Below are 18,384 nucleotides of genomic sequence, written 5' to 3' on the forward strand. Positions count from 1 at the left end.
GGTGTGATTGGTGGCTCCTGAATCTATGAGCCATGCATTTCCTTCACTTATCCATGTGTGTTTGTGATCTCCAAGGCCATACAGTGACCCTGATTGGCTTTCCCTGGAACTGTCTCTCTGTCCTCTCCTGTCTCTCGGATTGGGGGAGTCCCTGCGTCTGTACCTATTTTCTGGTGAGTGCTTGTCAGTAAACCCTGTCCTCCAGCCTTGCCTATCCCTGCGGTGGGAGTGATTCCTATCCCTTGTGTTCCTGGGACATTCCATTTTATAATGGTTCCTGGAACCGCATATGAAGCACTCTGGGGTGTTGTGGTTTCTGGTTTGGAACTCAACCCTTTTCGCTGGCCTGTTGTCTCTGCAACATACTGAGCGGTCTCTTCTTAGGCTATCTTCCGCTATGAGTTTGTTCATGAGTGTTTCTAGGGTGAGGTGTTCTAGACTGAGGCTATCTAGTTGTGTTATGAAATTATCCCAACTAGAGTCTAGTGAATTAATAATTATACTCTTCATACTTTCCTCAGAGATGGCTTCCCCTCTCTGTATCAGTTCAGCCCTGGTAGCGTTCAAGTTTAAGATGTGCTCACCCATAGAGGTCCTGGCCTTGTGCCTAGCTGAGTGAAAATCCCTAGAGATTCTGGTGGTGGTGGCCACACTCTTACTGTAAAATAGATTGAACAGTTTTTGTAATATTTCTGATACAGTCAAATGGTGGTTAAGGCTAGGATAGATGCTGGGTGAAATGCTTGCTATGAGTATGTAATAAGCCCTGTGGTGCAAGCAGTCCACTTCAAATGTCCAGGGTTTTCTAGGTGGGTCATTGATTAAGAATAGCATATTTTCTCTCAAGAAAACAATCTGGAGCTGCTGATTCCACTCTAGGAGATTTGTCCCATCTAATTTTAGTTTGTGGAAATCAGCAGGCAATATCACTGTGTTGTGTGTGAAATTACTCACTGACTGTCGCTGTCCATGGTTTTGAACGTGAGGGAACTCACAATATGGCACAGGGATGCTTGTTGTGACTCTGAACTGACTTATCTCTATGTTTCTCTCTTCTCTTCTTACAGATGGATTTTGCACATGCTCCAGTTTCATCCTCGTCCAGCAGTCACCGAAGAAGGAGCTTGTGTTCACGGCTCCTGGAAGAAGGCCCCAATCAGCAGGATGGCTCCATGGCTCGGCCTTGGGTGGTCTCGGTTGGTCATAGTTCAGCCGGGAAGTCATCTGGATCGCTGGATTGCTCCCTCGGCGGCTCTGGAGGTTCGGATGTCCCGTGATGGTCGGTCGGACGTCTGGACGGTTCAATTCGACGCAGAAGTGGTGAGCTGGGTCCAGGCCGAAGCCCTCACTGGCTGGATGATCCGGGTGTCTCGGAACGGATCGCTGGGTCGATAAGTGATGGGCGATTCCCCTGGGTTCTGGTGTGGGCCTCGGGCGCGGCGAGTAGTGGTCCCCGGTGGGCGGTTGTGTACGCGGTACCCTGGTCACGGTGGCCTCACACTCTGTGTAGTTTTCCCTTGGGCCCCTAGTATGTCAGTTGCCCCTTTGGGTCTCTCCGGAGTATTCGGATGTGGGCCTGGTAGGTTTATTTTTGCACCGAAGGCACAATTTTTCCACATGGCCTTGTCGATGTCTAGCTTGGTAGGTGAGCTAGCTTGGTCATCTCCCCATTTGTCTTTGCCGTTGTTAGGGTTTTCTTCGGTGGCTTGCAAGTAGGCCTCGGTTCCCACCAAAAAATTCAAATCCCGGGATCCCATTGGTTGTTGGTCGGCCATCTTGGGTGATGTCATTACCCAAGATGGCCACCACAAGGAAGGTGCAAATTCGGCCTCAGTTTCTTCGGCGGGGAAACGTTTGGTATACGGGTTTCCTACCATGTTCTCTTCCTTGCGGTTGGGTTCTGCTCCCTCCCCTTCAGTCGCTGCTCCGCAGTCCTCGATCAGGGCTTGGAGTTCCGCGATGTGTTCCAGGTTGGTCGGGGCTGAATCTATCAGGTCCAGCAGCTTCTTTTTCAGGTTGCCTCATTTTCTTTGTGTGTTGATCGCGGGGTCATCATCTCTTGGATTTTGCTGGGGTCCCTGGGCTGGAGGTCTGCTCTTCCTCGTCTGCTGTCTCCCTTGGCATGGTTTTGGTAGTAGATGACTTTGCTGCCATTCTCTTGTTGAACGCTCTGGTATTTGGTCTCCCTTTCGCTTCAGGCAGTTTGGGGGCTCCTTGCATATCTTGGATTAATTGGGTTGAAAACCATCCTCTGCTACCATTCTGTTGCGTGTTTCCGAGGATCTAGCCCAATAACTCCAACGCAGGATATTTTGATTCAAAAGGTATTTATTTATATCTTTCTTATCTCTTACAGGTGAACATCTGGAGTGCTCTCTGGACTCTTGGGCAACACCTTATATACCTGGGAGGCGGAGTCAAGGTGAGGAGGGGTCAAGGGAAGGACTAGGTGGGATGGGTGGTGTTAACCCTTGCCCTGCCATGGGTGCACAGTGTTAGGCATTTATATGTAACAGTTCTGGAATCACCTGCCTCCCCCCCCCACCCCCTCCCTCTGCCTGCTGCCAGTGCCACCGTGCATCAAAATCACCTGCCTCCATTAAATGGGGTGTCAATCCACCCCTCCATCTCTCAGCTTGCCCCTGTTGCCCATGTTTCCCTGAAAATAAGCCCTAATGCATCTTTTGGGGGGGCCCAAAATATAAGAGTGGGTGTTACTTTTGAGGAAACACAGTATCTCTAACAAGAATAAAGTTCAAGGATGCACATTTTAATTTCTGATAACAGTGAATCTGTGCTAAAAATACAGCAGGCTGAATCTTCCACAATAGATTTGCAAATGTTCAACATTTGGAAAAACCAAAGCTTTGGAGGCAGAAAAGGACCTGGGAGAGTCTGTCACCAGCAATGCCTCGATACATCTGGACTGGAATATCTCCTTCAGCAAAGGCATGCAGGAGTGAGGCTGCCTTCATTTGGTCTGGTGCCTCCATTTAAAAAGGCAGGGCAAAGGGAGAAGTTTGCCTTATAGACAAGGTAAGAAGCTGAATGGGAATCTGAGAATTTATTATTCTTGATTTTTTTTTTTTAAAGGACCTGGAGAGAAGTTCTAGGGAACTCAAATCTTGTTCATTAAAGCTGAAATTGGCCTTAATAAAAGCATTAACTAGAAATTACTGTGATTAAGGCTCGTAATTGTATATTAGCATGTATGGCTGACTCAGAGGGATATTTGGGGATGGATTTTGAGAGCAGGATGACAGCAGAGAACGGGAAGCAGATGGCCACAGTCTGTGCTGCTGCTGAGGAGAGAGGTAGAAAGTCAGAAAAGTATTTGAGGTGGCAAGTGACAAGCGCACCTGAGACTTTTCTAAGAGGGTGGTGAGGGCCATCAGCTTCCCTTCATGCTCTCCAACTTGTTGGTGCTTCCAACGGGGATTTTTTTCTTGCAACTGCTCTCCATCATAGAAAGTTGAATCAATCAGGAGCCTGGATACTCTGCAGACTAAGCACTGTAATTTAATACCAACTGTCTGCAATTAAAGTAAATTCGAATCTTGCCAGGCTCAAGGTTGACTCAGCCTTCCATCCTTTCTAAGGTAGGTAAATTGAGGACCCAGTTTGTGGGGGCAATAAGCTGACTTTGTATAAAATATACAAAAGTATGAAGGCTATTGCTTTACGCACTGTAATCCGCCCTGAGTCTCCAGAGAAGGGCGGCATATAAATAAATAAATTTTAAAAAATCCATCTTTTGTTAGGAATGTATCTGTGGTTTCCTGCAATTTCTTCTCTTTTTTTTCTGACCCCTAAAAAATGTTAAGTAAGGCCTCACTCAAAATCCTTTGAACAGATCCGCATACAAAACCTCCACTCCTCTCTTCCTATACCAGGAGCTAAAGTGATAGGCTAATCCTGAACAAAACTGGAGTTCCTAAATTAAATGAAGAATCAGGAGACCCTCCAAGGGAAAGCTAAACAGACAAAATGTCAAGATGACATGCTTATTTTAAAAAAATCAAACATTTAGAGCTTTATTGCATCATTGCTGCTGCCATCTTGCCTCTGGGCCATACCTTGTGGATACCCTGCCACACAGGCTTGCTTTTCCAAACTCAAAATGACAGTGGTACAAGGATCCTTTCTGAGACAATCAGAGATCAGGCACAAAACAACAATGCATTAGATAATGACGATCAGCCTCCGGCTCTCTTTCAGCTAACCCACAAAGGATTGGAACTACACTGCAGGGTCGGAGGGAAGAGACTGGAATGGATCCAGATCTGGCACTTCAAGGCCACCACTTTCTCAGTCACCCCACCCTTGAATGGAATATTTGGGACAGGTTCTATAATTACAAAAATGTTCCCAGAGAAGATTGCAGGCCTTCCAGGCTATGCAAGAGAAGCAAAGAAAAAAGCTCCTCTTTGTGTCCCCACTGCCACAGAGAAGGATTTCTGGTAGGCTTCAAAAAAGGCCCTAATCTATTCTACCACCACCCCCCCCCCCATCCTCTTCATTGCACTTAGCCCCCTGGGAAATAAAAGGGAAGAACATGCACAGGAGAAAAATATTACCTTCCCAGCCCATTAAATTCTTCAGACATATTTAGGAAATCATCCTGATCCAGAGTTGCTTGGAACAAACCATTTTAATTGATCTCCCACCCTGCAGAGGTTCAGAGTAGCTACCAGTCACCATGACCAGAGAATGACCTGCTACAGCAGCTGGGTTACAGAAAGCTCCTCAGAGCACCAGTTCCAGTCACACTGAACATCAACCTGTGCCTGACTGGGGGAGAGGTACCAACTGAGATGGGTTCATAGAAATCCTGAGTCGCTCCTGGCTGGGTGGCCTCAATAAGGAGCCTGAAGCCCAGGACAACAATCCCTAGCAGGCCAGTGCCAATCTATTGGTCATCTCTGTTAGCTCATGAAGAGAAATTCTTGGGCAGGAAGAGTTTACAGAATCCCTTCCTGCCTGGTTACCCAAGGCAGGTCAATGGGGCAGGTTTATTCATTTTTTGAGGAATATATTTATCTCAGATCTGAAACAGTACAGGAAAACAGAAGGGTTACACTGAATTCCCAAGTAACGTACCAGAACTGTGGTGACCACCAAAGATCGATTGGTCAGGGAATCTGTCACGTTGGGCCCCTGCCTTCGGGTGATTTCAGTGATGTTCAGCCCATCTGAGGGGCTCCACACTCCAACCTGGGATGGAAACAAAGGCTAAGAGTGAGGAGAAACCAAACTAGAGCTTTTGGACCTGAAAAAAAAAACAGGTGGCAAATAAAGGTGGTCAGATAGTTTGAAAGCCTTAAATGAAGGCACAGGAAACTTCCTCTGGGATTCCTGCCCAGTCCTTTCACAGTTACTACAGTTTCTTTTGAACAATGTATATCCTTCTAAGCAAGTTGTGGGAGCTTCATCACTGGAGACTTTCAAGAAGAGACTGGACTGCTGTCTGTCAGAAATGGTGTAGGGTCTCCTGCTTGGGTGGGGGGGTTGGACTAGATGACTAGGTATCAGAATTTGTTGCAGCACACACAATCAGACACAATTAAATGAACTTCAGCAGGATTGAAATTACATATAAGAAACTTCTTTATATACAGCAGAATTCAGCATACAATATCAGGAACACAGAAGCAATATTCATAGAAGCAAGTCATTTCAGGGTAGAGAATACAGAGGCTAATATATTGTACAGAGGCTCTCATTACAGAGGTCAAACCAACTCTTTTTTAAAAATAGTTTTTATTAAACAGTTTTGTCTTTAAAAACAAAAACAACCACAAATACATAAAAACAAAACATAACATAACAAACAATATATACCATCTAAGGTCATTTTACAGCTTTCTGTATCGGCATACGTATTTTGCTTTTGTAGTTCTCTATTCTATCATATCTATTTACTTCTCGATAGTAGTATAATAACGTTACACCAACGTATATATTAACACACAGTAGTATTCATTGTTCTTATCTGCCAATTTATATTAATTTATATTTACATCTCTTTGTTTAATGTTGTTCAATTACTCCAATTTAAGTTTCATCAGTACTAAGTTAAACATTTCTTGTTTTGGTTTCTATTTTTCAGCCCACTGTACATTTAATTCCATACTTTGTAATAGTCTGAATCATCCCTCTCTTTTAACTCCATAGTCATTTTGTCCATTTCTGCACATTCAAGAATTTTCTTAATTACTATTTTGTCTGAGGATATATTATTTTGTTTCCAATTTTGTGCGAATATGATTCTTGCTGCGATGAGTATGTGTAATGTAATGTATTGGAGTTTTTTATTCATTTTCGAGTCCAGTATTCCTAATAAAAATAGTTCCTGTTTCAAATCTGTTTATTGCTCTGTAATTTCTTCCAGCCATTTTTGAATTTTGCACCAGTATTTCCTTGTGATGAGGCACATCCACCACATGTGATAGAATGTTCCAGATTTGTGGTTGCATCGCCAACATTTGGGGGATAAGTTTGGGTACATTTTGGCCAATCTCGCTGGGGACAAATGCCATCTATAAAACATTTTATAGAGGTTTTCTTTGTAGGTGACTGCTGTTGTAAGTTTATAGTTCCTTTTCCATAGTTTGTCCCACTATTCTAACTCTATGTTATGACCAAAGTTCTTGGCCCAGCTAATCATCATTTATTGTACTACTTCTTCCTCCATTTTACATCTTAGTAAAAAATTGTATAATTTTGTAATCATTTCCTCCCCCCATTCCTAATAAAATTTTATTCAGTTCCAATTGTTTCTCATGTATGCCAAATTGTTCTTGATCTTTTTTTAGTCTTATTTTAATTTGTAGGTAGGGCCACCATTCTATATTTATTCCTTGCTTTTTCAGTGTTTGCACTGATTTTAATTCTCCTTTTTCATCTAAGATTTCTGAATATCTTACATTCTTTCTAGAGTCTCAACATCTTTTTTACATCGTGGCGACCAAAAGTGAATGCAGTATTCCAAGTGTGGCCTTACCAAAGCATTATAAAGTGGTATTAACACTTCACGTGATCTTGATTCTATCCGTCTGTTTATGCAGCCTAGAACCGTGTTGGCTTTTTTGGCAGCTGCTGCACACAGCTGGCTCCTATTTAAATGATTGTCCACTAGGACTCCAAGATCAAGGTACCACATATACCAGTGATGGCGAACCTTTTCAGCACCGAGTGCCCAAACTGGAACATGCGCATGCCAGAGTGCCAGAAACCCAAAGACCAGCTGACCGGTATGCATGCATGTGCTTGAAACCATAAGAGCAGCTGATGACAGAGAAGGCTCTGTGTGCCACCTCTGGCATGCATGCCATAACGGACATATACTGTACCTGTCATTTTGTTTTTCTTGTCTAAATGTAGAACCTTACTTTTCTCACCATTGAATTTCATTTTGTTAGATAGCACCCAATATTCAACTCTGTCAAGATCCTTCTATATCTTAAGCCTATCTTCTGGAGTGTTGGCTATTCCTGCCAGCTTAGTATCATCTGCAAATTTGATGAGTTCCACATCACATCACATCACATCAGATACTAGACAACACAGTATCAACAGTAGAGTCCTTCAAGTTTCTAGGTTCTATCATATCTCAAGACTTAAAATGGACACCTAACATCAAAACCATCATCAAAAAAGCTCAACAAAGAATGTTCTTTCTGCGCAAACTCAGAAAGCTCAAACTGCCCAAAGAGCTGCTGATTCAGTTCTACAGAGGAATTATTGAGTCTGTCATCTGCACCTCCATAACTGTCTGGTTTGTCTCTGCAACCAAATAAGACAAACACAGACTTCAACAGATAATTAGAACTGCAGAAAAAACAATTGCTACCAACCTGCCTTCCATTGAGGATCTGTATACTGCACGAGTCAAAAAGAGGGTTGTGAAAATATTTACAGACCCCTTGCATCCTGGACATAAATTGTTTCAACTTCTACCCTCAAAAAGATGCTATAGGGCACTGCACACCAAAACAACTAGACACAAGAACAGTTTTCCCCTAAATGCCATCACTCTGCTTAACAACTAATTTCCACAACACGGTCAAATAATTTACTAAGACTGTATTACTATTATTCTTCTCTTCCTTACTAGTATCTATCTCTTCCCACTTATTACTATAACCATGTTGCTTGTATCTTTCAATTATATTGTTTTTATTTGTTTCCTAGTACGATTTGATAGCTTATTAGTAACCTTGACTATCACTAAGAGTTGTATCTTTTTATTCTTGATGAATGTATTTTATTCTCCTTATGTACACTGAGAGCATACACCTAAGACAAATTCCTTGTGTGCTCATCACACTTGGCCAATAAAAATTCTATTCTATTCTATTCTATTCTATTCTATTCTATTCTATTCTATTCTATTCTATTCTATTCTATTCTATTCTATTCTATTCTATTCTATTCTATTCTATTCCCTCGTCCAAGTCACTGAAGAAGATGTTGAAGAGTAAAACAGAGCTTTGGGGTATTCAACTGCATAATTCCCTCCATGTAAATGCAGTTCCATTGAGGACTACATGTTAGTGCGGTTGATCAGCCAGTTACAAATCCATCTGTTGGTGATGCTGTCTAACCCACATTTTTCTACTTTATTTAGTAGTAGGTTATGGTCTACTTTATCAAATGCCTTACTGAAGTCCAAGTAAATTATATCGACAACATTCCTCTGGTCCACTAATTTTGTCACTTTGTCAAAGAATGCAATAAGATTAGTCTGGCATGATCTGTTTTTGACAAACCCATGTTGGCTTTTGGTTATTACTTCGTTTGCTTATAGGTGTTCGTTGATTCATTGCTTGATTATCTTTTCCAGAATCTTCCTTGGTATTGAGGTCAGGCTGATAGGTCTGTAGCTTCCTGGATCTATTTTTTTCCTTTTTTGAATATGGGAACTACATCAGCTCTTTTCCAGTCCTCTGGCAGTTCCCCAGTGCTCCGGGATCTTTGGAAGATATAGTTCAGTGGTTCTGAGATCATATCTGTCAGTTCCCTCAGAACCTTGAGGTGTAATCCACCTGGTCCTGGTGATTTGAACTCATCTAAGGTAGACAGGTGCTCACTTACCATTTTCTTCCCTATTTTAACTTGTGTTCCTAATCTGTTTTTTGTGGTGCTGTTTTTGATAGGTTAGACTGTTTTTCCCCCTTGTGTAAAGACAGATGCAAAAAATGAGTTAAGTAGTTCTGCTTTCTCCCTGTTGCTAGTCACCTTTTTGCCACTTTCTCCCAGTAATGGACCAATTGTTTCCTTGACTTTTTTCTTGTTTTTAACATATTGGAAGCTTTTTTTATTTTTTACTTTTGTCGCAAGCCTTTGTTCGTTGTGAGACTTAGCTTTCCTCACTTCATCTTTGCAGGTTCGGGCCATTTGCTGATATTCTGCCTTAGTTATGTGCCCCTCTTTCCACTTTTTATACTTATCCTTTTTGTTTTTCAGTTTGTCAGAGAGTTCTTTATGCAGCCATGCTGGTTTCTTTTGAGAGCTGTTATTTTTCTTCTTCATTGGTATTATGCTAGACTGGGCTTTTATAATCTCACTTTTCAAAATTTCCCAAACTTCTTGAGTTGTTTTCCCATTGAGGATTCTCATCCGTGGAATCCTTCCCAAGTTCTCTCTAAGTTTATTGAAATTAGTTTATTAAAGTCCAAGACTCTAGTCTGACTTTGTTCATTGCTTGTGCTTGCATAATGTTAAATTCCAAATTGCATGATCATTCCCCCTCCCCCAAGGTTCCTGCAGCTTCAACATTTTTTACCCTTTCTGAAGATTGAAAACACGTCAGCTCTTTTCCAGTCCTCTGAGCTCCAGGAGCTCTGAAAGATTTCATTCACTGGTTCAGAGATCACATCTGCCAGCTTCTTCAGTACACTTGGATGTAAACCATCTGGTCCCAGAGATTTCAACTCATGCAAAGCAGACAGTATTCTCTTATCAATTCCTTGCCTATTTTGATCTGTATTCCTTTTGTATTCCACACTGTATTCCACAGTGCTACTTTTGATAGGTTGGGCTCTTTTTTCTTTTTGTGTAAAGACAGAAGCAAAGATGGAATTAAACAGTTCTTCTTTTTCCCTGCTGCGTGTCACCTTCTTGCTATCTTTTCCCATTAGTGGACCAACTGTTTCCTTGATGTTCTTCTTTTCCTTACATATTGAAAGAAATGTGTTTTGTTATTTTTGGCATTTGTTGCAAGTTCACTCTGAGTCTTGGCCTTCCTGACTCCGTCTTTGTAGATTTGAACCAGGGGTGTCAAACTCAAGGCCTGCAGGCCAAATCCAGCCTGCGGGGTGCTTAAATCTGACCCATGGGGCCAGCCTGGAAATATCAAAGGACCAGCCCATGGTGCCTCTTCCAGCCAAAACAGGTGGCGGGGGGTGCTTGTGGCCCCCCTCCTGCCCATTTTTGACCTCCCTGGCCTCCAGCAGCTCTCTCCCAGCTGAAACCAGGCCATGTGGAGGCCCTGTGAGGCCCTGTGAGGCCTCCGCATGGCTCATTTTTGGCCTCCCTGGGTTCCAGCAGCACTCTGTCTGCCAAAAATGGGCCATGAGGGGCCTTCATCCCATTTCCCATGGATTTACTGTACTTACTTTTTGAAGAGCTCCAGAAGAGGCTGACCCATGTGGCAGAGAAGCCAAAGTCTTTTATTCAGAACCCCATGAAGCTGTAAGAAGGTGAGATGTAAGGAAAACAGTTTTCCCCATCGAGTAAAAGACCAGTTTCTCTGCCATGAGGGCCTGCAGGCTTAGTTTAGGCCCAGTCTGGCCTCCTGCTTGCTGCTGACTGGCTAGTTCGAATGAGCAGCTTCAGGGATTGGGGCTTGGCACCAATCAACAAGGGACTTCAGCCCAATGAGACAAAGGAAGCAAGCTCCTCATTGATTGGCTGCTGCTGCTGGTTCAATCCCTGAAGCAGGAGGCTGCTGTGGCCCAGTTCAGGCCTAGGCCTGCTGGCCACATGGCCCCAGCTGAAGTTGTTTACTCAGAAGCTGGTGAAAATGTTTTCCTCACATTTCACATTCTTACAGCTTCACCATCATCTGAATTAAGGGGCGTGCATAAGTGCACCAGCATGCCTACCATACCTGTCCTAATGTTTTCTTTTATTTGTATCCTTTTCATGTATTTATAATTAAGTTTACACTTGTATCTGTCATAAAATACATGCTTGACGAAATAAAATAAATAAATGAATAAAACACTTTGGCTTCTCTACAGTGGGTCAGTCTCTTCTGGAGCTCTGGATATCTTCAAAAAGTAAGTATTCCATGGAAAATGGGGTGGGGAGGAGTAAGTGAAATCTGGGAGACTAGCAAAGCAGGCCCAGTCTGTGGAGATACGGCAGGGCAGGATGGGTGGGGAAGCAATTGTGGGGACCCCAGGGGAGTATGAGGTATCTCAGTGGATTGGGGGAGGCTTTGGATGGCCTGCTCCAGCATTAGGCCCTGCATGCTCTTCCCCACTCTGAGATACCTCATGTGCATTTAATGACCTGCGCATTCAATTAACAAATGCATTGGGGAAAGCAGGGAGTGATCATGTTCATTTAATGTGATTCAATCAAACAAATCCTCAGGTTAAGAATGTAATTGGCAGGCTCTATTACATTCGTAACTCGAGGATTTCCTGTATAATGAGAGTGAGGGAGGGTCTCAGGGAAGTCCTGCCTTAGCACTTGGCCACCACAGGTGCCTCCACAAGTCCTGTGCTATGCCCACCATGGCCATGCCCACCATGACCACACCCACCTGGCCATGCCCCCGGCCCTCTGAGGTCAAACACAACCCTGATGTGGCCCTCAAGGAAATTGAGTTTGACACCCCTGATTTGGACTATTTGCTGGTACTTTTGCTCCTCAGTGTGTCAGAGAGCTCTTTGTACAAACCTGCAAGCCTGGTCTGGAGCCTCTTATTTTTCTTTTGCTGTGGTATTGTTTTTGTTTGGGCCTTTATTATCTTGTTTTCAAAGTATCCGAAGCATCTTGTACTTTTTTTCCCTTTAAGATTCCTATCCTTCCAATTCTCTCTCTTAGTTTGTTGAAGTCGATAACATTAGTTTAACTTTGTTCAGTTAACTGTCTTTGCATTATGGTGAATTCTAGTATGATGTGGTCATTCTCCCCCAGAGTTCCTACCACTTCAACTCCCTCAATCATTATGTTCCTATTAGTAAGAATTAAATCTAGTATAGTTGACCTTTAGGTCCTTCCATCTTTTGAGAGATAAAATTGTCATCTAGACATGTTGGGGAACCTGGTTAGGCAGCCTGTAGTTATGTCCTTTCCCCCTAATATTCCCCCAAATACTTTCAAACTGCCTTTATCCTTGGTATTGTGTATTTCTGTAGAGATATAGTAGTTCTTTACATTCTGTGCAACTCCTTCCCCCTCTCTTTTGCATTGGTTCTGTTTCTTTTGAACAATGTATATCCTTCTAAGCAAAATGTTCCAATCATGGGTTCCATTGCACCAAGTTTCAGTAATAGCAACAATATCGTACCAGTCCTCAGGTACTAGGACCTCAGGTTCTCCCTGTTTGTTCCCCATACTTTGAGCATTAATGTACAGGCATCTGAGCCCTTTATGGTTGACCCAGTGTTTGCTTTCTGCATCTCCTGTTACATGCCTGAGTGCCCCTTCCTTCTCACCACCCATTTCCACATTGTCTGATTTGTTGTCTTGGGACTTGAGCTTTAGGTTTGGTCCTAAAAATTGGTCTCCCTGCCCCTCCAGTTTTAATTGAAAGACCTATGGATAAGCCAAGCCTGAGCTTTCTCAAACACATTCTTCCAGTCTTTGTGAGGTGCAATCAATCACTTGTCAAAAGTCCTTCCTCTAGGTAATTCTCTGTTCCCTCATTGGATGTTGACCTTCCATTGGCAGTATAGATGAAACACCATCTGTACTCCTAACTCTTTTGCCTTCCTGCCTAGCTGTTCATAGCCGCCTGATATGTTTTTCAGGCACTCTTTCTAACATGAAAGAGGATTATAATGGGATTGATTATGTGGGTAAACCTTGTGTCACATCTTTGATCTTTGCATCTGGGAGACAACACAACTCTTGATAGGTTGTGCAGTCTACAAATTGCTGAGAAGTGAGTCACCAATCACCCACTTATGTCTCTTTGGGGATCTCAGCAGACTCCTCTTTGTGACAGTCTGAACTACTTTTCTTCCTCATGGGAATATCTGAAACTCCAGATGTCTGGTGTGTTTTCTTACAGAGGGAGGTTATGCAAATGATTGTTCAACTTCACTGGCAGGGACCCTCTCCTTTTATTTTTGTCCTTTCAGTGACATGCTGCCATTGGTCTGCCCCATGGGCTTCATTTTTTTCCTGTATTTGTTTCTTCCTTGCTGCATTTAGTTTGAATGCAGACTTCTGACTTTCCAAGGAATTCCTCTTTTTCACAGATGAGACTCAGAGTGGCTAGACATGCCTTCCATTTTCTCCTCTAGGAATCAGATCAGTTTGCCCTTGTTGCAGGTGTAATTTGAATCCTCCATGGGCAGGAATACAAATATAGAACATACCTTGCTGGTCGCTACATCACTAGCTATGACTATCTTATGCTTCAGGATTTGTGCAGGTACAAATATATTTCTTATAGACTTTCTGCTTTAGACTTTTAGTTGTAGGCTTTTAGGTCTGTGGGCTGGTAGCTTGAGCCACTGGATTAAGTCCCAGTTCTCTGGAGGTTGTGGTGGGCAACACTTTGCTCTCCCAGCAACCTTTAGTGCTATGCAAAGGTTGACCATGGCCTTACGAGGGAGGGAGAGAGTTGTTGCATTCAGCTGTCACCAGGGCTTTTGCAATCGGAGTACAGTCAATTGCCTCATTCTGAACAGTGGGAGGATCCTGGGGTTTCTGAACAGCCCTTTGATCTGTTCAGGTTGGTTTGACTTACTTGGTGGCTGCTTCCTTGCAAAAACTGGAAATGCATACTTCTGTCTGGGAGCTGTCCCTGCCTCACAGATGAGCAAAGCAAGGGGACTGCTTGGTTTTATCTTCAGTGGGAGGGGGCTGTGCTGTGTCACAAAGCTCCTTTGCTGGGTGGTTTTGCTTGAACATGCAATGAAATGACACCCCTACCCCCCAGCCTCAACTAGAGAAACTTTAGATCCACAGGTATCTGCTGAAAATCAGCATGTTGGAGGGAAAAAGAAAGAAAGATGTGTTGCAACATCACAACCAACCCTAGCCTTTGGTAATTGTGTCAGATGTAAATATTGGACTCATGAGTTGTGGCAACATTTTATCTTTGGTTCCCCCCCCCCCCCACACACACACAGATTGGAATGGTGAAATCATCTGGGGGCCAGCAGGCCGGTGTCATCCGAAGACTCCAGTTCAGCCTTGAAACAAGTTGTGTTCTGCAGAAAATGTGGAATGTGTGCATAATGACTTCAAATGATCTTTCTAAAATGTTAGGAGATACATTGTCGATGTCCATAAAGCTTAGAAATAAGAAAGCAGAACATAAAGATTTCTTCCCCATTTTCTCAGTTGGACAGAAGGATCCAGTCCCAGTCAAAATACAGAATATTCAAAAACTTCTTTTTAAAATATTATTTTAGAATACTATACAACTCACCTGTTTATACAGTAACCCACACAAAAGAAATGAACAGCAATACAATGAAAGAGTTTACTGAAAACACTTTTCGATTTGCTGCTTATCTGAGAACTACCCCCTCCCCTTTATCTGACAATAAGCAATGGGAGTGAAGACTAGTGGGTCTGATGGGAAGCAAAACACCAAGATTCCCACTCCCCTCAGTGACGATGACTTCAGCAAGACGAGGCCATCTCTGCAGGAGCCGGAAAGCTGATTGCACTCATTGTTGTTTTGCAAATCCCTAACATGATTCCTCTAACTGTTGTAGCTCAAGAGCACAGAATACGACATTACCAATCTGCAAGTTGCAGAAGGCAAGAAAGTGCTAAACCCAAAACCTTAGCAAATGTAAAATACTGAACAGAAGGCTCAAGTACAACAGGGATTTGATTCCATTTGGGATGCCATTAATTCACATTACATCCTGACAAGGCCGTCATGCCCCACTCTGCTGAGATTTGACGCAGCCACTTTAAAGCCTCTCTTGAGCTCAGAAAAAGCTCTAAACACACACTCAGGAGGAGGGTGAGAGCCTGCAGGAGACACAAACAACCAGGAAACAAGGAAAACGAACAAATGATGTTTGTTTCTTGATGGGAGGAGTCTTTCAGCTTCAGGTTACTGCCCTCAGAAACTGTTTGTGGTAAAGGAGATGCAGAAAAGTGACCCTGCACCAAATGTCACAAGGGAGATTTTTTTCCTTCACAGAGTTACCTTGGCCACCACTACAGGATCCCCAATGGACACAAGGGAAATCATGGGCCTCCAGGACCAATGGGTCATCCACAACTGCTGGTTGGTGTGGCCACATGAAACCTGGAAAGGCCAGGGGAGGGCCACATTCCCCTGAATGACCTAGGCTGGATTGCCAGATGGTGTGTGTGTGTGTGTGTGTGTGTGTGTGTATGAACTAACTGGTGTATGTGTGTGTGTGAGAGAGAGAGGGAGGGAGGAAGGGAGAGAAAGAGAGAGACGGAAAGAAAGAGAAAGAAAGAAACATGCAAGAGTCTTCCAACCAATCTAGCCAAACCATTCACTGCTGATTCAAGGCCTGAGTTGCAAGAAAACGTTGGACAACCATTTGAATGCAATGGTAAAGTGTCTCCTGCCTTGAGCAGGGGGTTGGACTAGAAGACCTCCAAAGTCCCTTCCAGCCCTAGGATTCTATAATATTTTCTATATCTTTTAGGCTAGTATGAACTATGGAGCTGGACAAGCTGAAAAAATGTCATTGGTTCAAAAAGCTTTAAGGAAAGATGAAGCGTCCGAACCCAAGTTGGGCCCAGCCCCCACTCATGCAAGGAACCCACAACAAAGTAGAGCCCACCATCTTGAGTGGGGGGTATTTGTTTCTGTTGGGACTCTAGCACATCCTCCTCCCTTTGAAGCTGCTCAAGAGGGGGGTTCTGGCAGCTCCCAAGAACTTTCCTGAGATGCGCAAAGAGAAGAGCAAGCAAAGAAGCCACTGACCTTTTCCAGCCCATCTTCCTTGAGGCTGATGATGTCCAGGTCAAAGTCAGTTCTGAGCCCGCTGGTTTTGTTGAAGGCAATTCGTCCCGTTAAGCCCTCCCACTGTGCCTGAAAGACAGAGAGGAAGGAACAGTGAGTAGGGGTGGCACCAGGAAAGGAGGGGCAATGAACATGTGGCATAAAGGAACTTTGCACCAAGCGCATAAGTCAGAAGTGAGTTCCCTCTTTTAGCTTTGCTAAACCCATCACTGCTTCCTGTTCCGCAAAACTGGAGAAATCCACACCACCCCCACTGCCCCTTAAAAATCGTCGATGCCCACCGCTTCCAGTTCACTGGAGAGAATGATGAAGTATTGCTGAGCTCTGAGCCCTGAAGGGGGAAAACTCTTTGGAACTTTGGGTGAGACAGCCTAGAGGGAAAGCAAGGAGACCAGGGGTGAAATCTAAAATTTGTTACTACTGGTTCTATGGGCATGGCTTGATGGTGGTGGGGGGTAATGTGACTGGGTGGGCATGGTCAACTTTTTTTTTTTACTTTTAAAAGCATTTTTCTACAACCTTAAGAGGTTGCAGAAAAAAATGCTTTTAGAAGCTTCTGATGGTCAGGCAAGTCAGCTGGGATCGCCAGAGGCTTTTAAAGGCATTTTTTTTTCTCTACAACCTCTTCGGCTGAGGAGGTTGCAGAAAAAAATGCTTTTAGAAGCTTCTGACGATCAGGCAAGTCAGCTGGGATCGCCAGAGGCTTTTAAAGGCATTTTTTTTTCTACAGCCTCTTTGGCTGAAGAGGTTGCAGAAAAAAATGCTTTTAGAAACCTCTGACGATCAGGCAAGTCAGCTGGGATCGCCAGAGGCTTTTAAAGGCATTTTTTCCCCTACAACCTCTTTGGCTGAACAGGTTGCAGAAAAAAATACTTTTAGATGCTTCTGACTATCAGGCAACTCAGCTGGGATCGCCAGAGGCTTTTATAGGCATTTTTTTTTCTACAGCCTCTTCGGCTGAAGAGGTTGTAGAAAAAAATGCTTTTAGAAGCTGGGATTGCCAGAGGCTTTTATAGGCATTTTTTTTCCTACAGCCTCTTCGGCTGAAGAGGTTGCAGAAAAAAATGCTTTTAGAAGCTTCTGACAATCAGGCAACTCTGCTGGGATCGCCAGAAGCTTTTATAGGCATTTTTTTTCTACAGCCTCTTCGGCTGCCACCATTGCTACCAGATCAGGCGATCCGGTCCAAACCGGGAGCATTTCACCCCTGAAGGAGACCTTTCTAAGCCATCCCAGGCCACTTTTCTAGATGTTCCTTCCAAAACCAGCAATCATTCTGGAGTTATACAGATGATCCATTAAGGACTGGGGGTGTCATGGCCAGTGCTTCTTCTCCCCTTCTCCCTCCATAATGTTATCTCCAAGATCACCCTGGCTTCATCCTGCAATTTCATTGGGTCCATCCTGCAGGCAGAGTGCCAGGATTGGGGAGGTGGAGGGTAGCTTTGTACTGGCAGTGAGGCTAGAGATTTAGTGCAACCAGTCCTGGCTCACTCAACCTAAAAACTATTTTGAGCCTTGGTGTGGTATCTGCTGCTCCATCCATTAAAGACCAAGCTGGTCAAATGCTTCTGTATGTTCCTGGCCATGGGTGTGAAGATGTCCAACATGAGCCATGAAAAATTACATGAGAAATCTCTGCCCTAGGGGCAGGTTCATCTCCAGTGGCCCAAGACAAACTTCTTGGCTGTGGCCCCTAAGGGGCTGATGAGAAAGAGGGAGATGACAGAGACACTTCACTATTACCATAGCATAACTGGGCCTGAGTCCTATAAGGGTTTCCCTTCCCTTCCTTGCTCCTCTTGTGCACTACGGGGAATCCTCTGGCCCTCCAAGTTCAGAAGAACCTTTTTAGTCCTCCTCTCTTTGGTCTGCTGGATCTGGGCTGACACCCTTGGAAGAGGCTGATGCATTGCCTCTTCCAAGCTGTCAATCTTTCTCAGACAATTGCAAAGTTCTGCTCTTTCTGGCTGGAAGACTGGACTGGGTTGGAGTGAGTAGAGGATTTCAGCTGGGATAGTGGATACCCAGAGCTAAGCATTACCTGAGAGCTGGAAGCTGCAAAAAAGAAGCTGCTGAGGAAGCTGGCAAGGGATCAAAAGAGAGGCCACACAACACAGCAGTCTTACCTGCAACTTAGGTAACTTGTCCAGTTCTCATGATAGATTTTATATAATGTGAAGATGTAGTGGAAGAGTTAAGAATGACCATTATTCCAGAAACTGGAA

The 18,384-nt window shown here is 43.8% G+C and overlaps 1 protein-coding gene across 2 annotated transcripts in view; it reads right to left on the reverse strand.

The window, feature by feature from the left end:
- Positions 1 to 18,384, reverse strand: part of GRIK3 (glutamate ionotropic receptor kainate type subunit 3) — a 397,845-nt gene that overhangs the window by 77,414 nt on the left and 302,047 nt on the right. For both annotated transcript variants that reach the window (XM_034413166.3, XM_060691366.2), the window contains exons 8-9: positions 16,118 to 16,225; positions 5,101 to 5,214 (exon numbers count right to left, since the gene is read on the reverse strand). In XM_034413166.3, the coding sequence (XP_034269057.1) occupies positions 5,101 to 5,214; positions 16,118 to 16,225 (222 nt within the window). The remainder of the gene's footprint in view (positions 1 to 5,100; positions 5,215 to 16,117; positions 16,226 to 18,384) is intronic.

Source organism: Pantherophis guttatus, chromosome 10 (assembly GCF_059756535.1).
Source record: "Pantherophis guttatus breed Tessera chromosome 10, ASM5975653v1, whole genome shotgun sequence".
NCBI lineage: Eukaryota > Metazoa > Chordata > Lepidosauria > Squamata > Colubridae > Pantherophis > Pantherophis guttatus.